Below are 6,285 nucleotides of genomic sequence, written 5' to 3'. Positions count from 1 at the left end.
TATATATATATATATATATATATATATATATATATATATATGGCCCCCCCAACTTTAAAAGTATAGATCCGCCACTGCCTGTTGGTCAAGGGCCCTTGGAGTCGTCATAACTTTCCCCCCCTATACCACGCCCTTGCTATCTTCTACTGGAGCTTTGGATGTTTGGATGCACTCTGCACATTGCACAGCCGCTCATATTACCAGCAATTAATTTTTTTCCTTTTGTCCTTAAAATAATGATTTCTAAATTACATATTACTGTAAAAACAAATCACTTCATGATGAAATTGTGTGTTTTTGTTATTATAATGACATAGAAATCGTAAAAAAAAAAAAAAAAAATCAGCTCTACTGAGGGGTCCCCTGGGGGCGGCTGCTTAGTTTGCTTATGCCTCGGGCCAGCCCTGGTAATAAGTATGTTCATGAAGGAACATCCATCCATCCATCCATCCATCCATCCATCCATCCATCCATCCATCCATCCATCCATCCATCCATTTTCTTGCACCCTTGTCCCTCAGTGGGGTCAGGAGGGTTGCTGGTGCCCATCTCCAGCTAACGTTCCGGGCGAGAGGCGGGGTCACCCTGGACAGGTCGCCAGTCTGTCGCAGGTCATGAAAGAACATACTAATTTAATTAAAAATTTTAATAAGAATACAAGTAAATTGGAAATAAGGGAATTGTTTGAAAGATAATCTGTGGATCTCATCTGTAGGTTTTAGCAGTAATTTTTATTTATTTATTTTTTATTAATTTTTTTAGAAGAACGGGTATTTTTTATAGTAAATAAAACATGTGATCCATACTCCAATCTGGAAGGTGGCGGTAATGCACCTTAAGATGTTTGCCAACCGCCGTAAAAATAGAAGAAGAAAAACAAGGCGGAAGTGTTGTGATGAGGAAGTAGAGTTTTGGACATCAGAAACTGTTTGGGTCCTCTTTTGGCCAGAAAGTCTTTTTTCCTTCCCTAACATTATATTTGCGCTGCTGTCTCTGTTTCATCCAGAATGTCTAAGAACACCGTTTCTGACCGCTTCAGGAAAGTAGATGTAGATGAATACGACGAAAACAAGTTTGTGGACGAAGAGGACGGCGGCGAGAACCAAGGAGGTCCAGACGAAGCAGAAGTGGACTCCCTTCTTAGACAATATCCTTTGAGGTAATTTAGCGACGGTGGTGGGGTTGACTGTGAGTGCTTGAAGCAATGAGGTGTCCTGTAGGAAGAAGCTTGGGTGTCCGTCAGCATGTAACAGTGTTCAGTTTGACTTTTGTGCGGCGGTGTTTCCGGCTGGCAGGACCAAGAGGGTGTGGTCCCTGTACACTTCTACCACATTCTTTTACTTTTTTCTCAGCATGTTGTCCGGTTGTTTTCGTTTGGTTTAACATTCTCTGTGAAGTTGATAGATCCACTTTAGTTCCAGAAAATAAACAAGGTTAACCTGTTCCTGCTCGGAATATAACTAGCTTTCAATTATAAAGAAACCCTTGAGATATTTTAGTCACTTTAAACAAGAAGTGACAAAATTATTCAGATGAATAAACACTTCTCATTCTGAACTGATTGAACTATGTTTACTTCAGCTTCATGACTTTCAAGAATATGTGTGATGATCTTTACCATATAAGGTGATCATCCTGTTCTACTGTGTTCCTCTCATGCTCCTGCTGGTGTATTACTTGTCTCTGTGATTCTTGACTAATTCCTTGCAAAGGGAACATGACTGGAGCTCTCCATGCTGTACTGAAGAACCCTCCAATCAATACCAAGAACCAGAATGCTAAGGTATGAACATCTGACATGCCTCCTGCTCCCCTTCTGTGATCACTTGTGGTTTGCCCTACAGCTGCCTTTACAAAAGAACATGAGAACAGTAGCACTGGTTATTTCTTTGCTCTCCAGGATGAAGACACATCAGAAGATTTTAACAAACTGGACTCATTTAGCACCTGCTCATAAATCACAGGTGGCATCTGATTTATGTGCACTCTGTTGTTACAGATGTATTACAGATGCAGTGATGCTGATGAAAACAAGTCATCCAGCTGACAAATGTGGAGCTCATAAATTTCAAAAGACTCTGAGTTTGATTCTTGTTCAAACAGAACATCTATGCATGACCTTAATGCTAGGTGGAAAATCAGTGCTCTGTGCCATCTGTATCTAGACATTTATGAACACCTGGTATTGATAACTTGAGAAAAACATTATTCTTATGTCCTGGCGTGGAATGATACTCATGCATGTAAGTTTTAATCAAAACATGACATTACATTTTTATTTTATTTTTTTACATTTTTAATTGAACCCCACCCCCATTTGTAGTTGAATTTGGAATTTCAACTGCAAATGACCTTTAGTGTAAATATTTCAACGTAAGTAGTTTTCACCGCCTGTGAGCTCAAAATCCAACATGGCTGCTGTGCATATCAAACTTGATAGACGCTGTAAAAACACAGTTTTTAACTGTCATGTAATCTTTTTTTCTGCCTGGCTGGTAATGCCCGCCTACCCCTCTCTCTGTCTGTGTGGCAGGACCGAGCGGAGTTGCTGGTGGTCAAAGTTCTTAGCAGTTTTAAGAGTAGTGACATAGAAAAAGCTGTGGGCTCACTGGACAAAGCAGGAGTAGACCTGCTGATGAAATACATCTACAGAGGCTTTGAGAAACCATCTGATAACAGCAGCGCTGTCCTGCTGCAGTGGCATGAAAAGGTAAGGTGTGTGTGTATATCTCAACACAGATTAGTATGGAAACTCGTAGATTCATTACACAGAAGTCTGTGGCATTCTGGAAGCCCAGGTTCATTTCATACAGTGCCTTGCAACTTTTGCCCCTTTGAACTTTTTCCTTTTCAGGCTTCAAACATAAAGATCTAAAATTTTTATTTTGTGAAAAATCAACAAGTGGGACACAATTGTGACATGGAACGAAATTTATTGGATATTCAAATCTTTTGTAGCAAGAAAAAACTGCAAAGTGGGGTATGCAACATTATTCGGCCCCTTTGCATTAATACTTTGTAGCGCCACCTTTTGCTGCGATAACAGCCAAGGTCGTTTGGGGTATGTCTCTATCAGTTTTGCACATTGAGAGACTGAAATTCTTGCCCATTCTTCCTTGCAAAACAGGTGGAGCTCAGTGAGGTTGGATGGAGAGCGCTTGTTAACTGCAGTTTTCAGCTCTTTCCACAGATTCCCTATTGGTTTCAGGTCTGGACTTTGACTTGAACATTCTAACACCTGGATTCATTTATTTTTTAACCATTCCATTGTAGATTTTGCTTTATGTTTTTGATCATTGTCTTGTTGGAAAGTAAATCTCCATCCCAGTCTCAGGTTTTTTGCAGACTCCAACAGGTTTTCTTCCATAATGATTCTGTATTTGGCTCCATCCATCTTCCCATAAATTTTAATCATCTTCCCTTTCCCTGCTGAAGAAAAGCAGGCCCAAACCATGATGCTGCCACCACCATGTTTAACAATGTGGATGATGTGTTCAGGGTGATGAGCTGTGTTGCTTTTGCGCCAAACATATTTTTGCATTGTGGCCAAAAAGTTCGAATTTGGTTTCATCTTACCAGAGCACCTTTTTTCCACATGTTTGGTGTGTCTTCCAGGTGACTTGTGGCAAACGTTAAACAAGACTTTTTATGGATATCTTTGAGAAAAGGCTTTTTTCTTGCCACTCTTCCATAAAGGCCAGATTTGTGCAGTGTATCTGACCTTTATGGACAGACTCCTATGGACAGGAGTCTGTCCTACCTTTGCAGTTCATCCAGAGTGATCATGGGCCTCTTGGCTGGATCTCTGATCAGGAAATCAGTCAAATGGGCTGAATAATATTGCACTTTGCTCTTTTTAACTTTAATTTTTTTGCCACTATCAGTTATCTTTAAATTTAGTTTAATCTTTCAACCGCCATAAAAATAGAAGAAGAAAAACATCCCTTTTCTTTCAACAGATGCATAAGTATCTGTTGAAAGATGAAAATGCTTACATAAAGTAGGGGTGGGTGATATGGACTTAATTTTATCAAAATATTTTGTGGTACTATTGGAATCATTGTCGCTGTATGTTCCCACTGCAGAGAAAAAGTTACACACACACACTCACACACACATATGGAATCGCCTTATATATAGGGCAATGTTGCCTAATATTACTTAGACCAACTGAAAATATAATGCAATTGAATGTCACTGTGGACTATGATGGGAATTTTGCATCATCATTTTGAGTCATAAAATTAGTGGGGGGCACAGGATGGATGAATGGGGAGAAAAACAACAATGACTCATTGTATAACAGATAACAGTCTGATCAGACTCCCCAGTCTCTACTTCTACCCCTCCCACACCCTCCAGTCACACACATTGTTTCAATAAGACCAAAGTCGAACTACCTATTGTAATCCACAGGGGGTGCCCAGAAAGTGTTTGGAAACCACTGGGGGGGCCCAGGAGAAAAAGTTTGGTAACCACTGGGTTACAGTAAGACAGCACTGAGCAAATCCTACATTTCACCTACAATAGAAATAAGTTTGTCCATGTAAACTAATTCAAATATCCTATATTGGAAAAATGATCAGAAGTGGAAATGAGAACAGAATAATCATTTACCTTTATTCTCCGAGATAAGATCAGAATGATCCCACACGGGAAAAGACTTCCTCTAACTTGGTTGATCCATGCCATTATTCAAAACCCAACGCAAAGCAAAGGACAAAAAGTATCTACATCAACAAAACCAACAAACATGTCTACATTTTCTCTCTCATAAATACAATTTGGCACATTCACAACCAAACGAAACAAGAACTGTATCAGTGGTTTTCCTCAAAGTGATACATGCACCAACACGGCGTGTCATCTTGTTTGCGTGGCGCAAACAAAATGGGGTTTCTGTCGTCTGGGTTAGGGTTCCTAGGAGGAGGATGGGAATGGGCTTAAATGCCATCAAATCAATTTGCACTTGTCTTAAAAGTTGTACATGGTAGTTTCAACATCACAAGCCCAAGTTCATTTCACTGAACCATTTTGTAGAGGAATGTAAATTTTACCAGTACTGTAAAACTAATTTAACTACAGGCAATTGTGTGTTTACCGAGTACAAAATCAAACCTGTACTCCAAACCAGTATTCAATGTAGGTTTGGACTCTCAAATGCTGTCAGCATTGGGTTTTTAGGAAACTTGGAATTAAATATTGTTGTTCCAGTGAAAACTGCTTAAAACCTTTTGGTTATTTGTGCCTGTGACAGATTGCTGACCCAGTTCTGTTCTCCTTTCGACTGTTTCCTCAGGCCCTGGCAGTGGGTGGAGTTGGCTCCATCGTCCGAGTCCTGACTGCAAGGAAGACTGTCTGATGATCCCCATAATCTGCAGTATTTGTCCAAGTCATCAGGGCTGGTGTCCTTTTAAGAAACTGGAGCTGTGTCTTTCTGATGCATGACTTTGTTTTTTTTCTGTTTTCACTCCTCTGGGATTCAGAAGGTGCTGGCACCTCAAACTGAAGTCACTTATTTTTACTGCCAGCAGTACAGAATTCCACTTTTCTTCTTAAACACAAAACGACACCTTGCTGTCATCTGCTCAGCTACATCACTGAACCCCAGCTATCCCTGTCCTTAACTCTACTCTTTTGTGGGTCTGACTCCTTAAGACGAGAGGAATGGAAAAGGTGGATGGATTCTCATTGACACCTTTCCCCTGCCTTTTGCCTAGCACATGCTGGTACTGAACTTCATTGTATCTCAAATTAGATTGTTTGAGATAAACTTTGAACAACTTTGTCTTTTTTTTCTACTTCTGTCTTCACAAAAACCACATCCATGTGGCACTATTGTGTGAATGCTTTTTATATTTGGAATAGACTAAATAAAGAGCTAAACTTGAATACTGATTGGCATTAATGAATGATAAATGACCAATGACTTATAGGGTGGAGCTTTGAGTTTTGACACATATGAGAAAAGAAATACAACCTTTCCTTCATTGAATCTGTCACAGGTTGTGCAGAAGATGTTCATCACATTTGTCATCCTGCGTTTTACAGTGGGGAGAACAAGTATTTGATACAATGTTGATTTTTCAGGTTTTCCCACTTGCAAAGCTTGTAGATGACTGTAATTTTTATCATAGGTACTCTTCAACTGTGAGTGATGGAATCTAAAACAAAAATCCAGAAAAATACAATGTATGATTTTTAAATAATTAATTTCCATTTTATTGTGTGAAATAAGTATTTGATACACCAGAAAAAAGAAACAATATTTGGTAGTGAAACCTT

The 6,285-nt window shown here is 39.5% G+C and overlaps 1 protein-coding gene across 1 annotated transcript; it reads left to right on the top strand.

The window, feature by feature from the left end:
* The first annotated feature begins 852 nt into the window (after positions 1-852).
* On the top strand, positions 853-5,892 carry LOC103479201 (actin-related protein 2/3 complex subunit 5-like). Its single transcript, XM_081597861.1, has 4 exons — positions 853-1,148; positions 1,712-1,783; positions 2,534-2,710; positions 5,300-5,892. The coding sequence occupies exons 1-4, from the start codon at positions 1,008-1,010 to the stop codon at positions 5,360-5,362; spliced, it is 453 nt and encodes a 150-aa protein (XP_081453987.1). The 5' UTR covers positions 853-1,007; the 3' UTR covers positions 5,363-5,892.
* The last annotated feature ends 393 nt before the right edge of the window (positions 5,893-6,285 follow it).

The sequence above is a fragment of the Poecilia reticulata genome, chromosome 17 (genome assembly GCF_904066995.2).
Source record: "Poecilia reticulata chromosome 17, P_reticulata-male-v2, whole genome shotgun sequence".
Classification (NCBI taxonomy): Eukaryota; Metazoa; Chordata; class Actinopteri; order Cyprinodontiformes; family Poeciliidae; genus Poecilia; species Poecilia reticulata.
This window is presented reverse-complemented; position numbering and strand designations above follow the sequence as displayed.

Excerpts from the sequence above, each read along its gene's own strand:
- LOC103479201 (XM_081597861.1), top strand. The coding sequence starts at position 1,008 with ATGTCTAAGAACACCGTTTCTGACCGCTTCAGGAAAGTAGATGTAGAT. Across the intron at positions 1,784-2,533 it reads CCAAGAACCAGAATGCTAAG|GACCGAGCGGAGTTGCTGGT; the intron begins GTATGAACATCT and ends TCTGTGTGGCAG. Across the intron at positions 2,711-5,299 it reads TGCTGCAGTGGCATGAAAAG|GCCCTGGCAGTGGGTGGAGT; the intron begins GTAAGGTGTGTG and ends CTGTTTCCTCAG.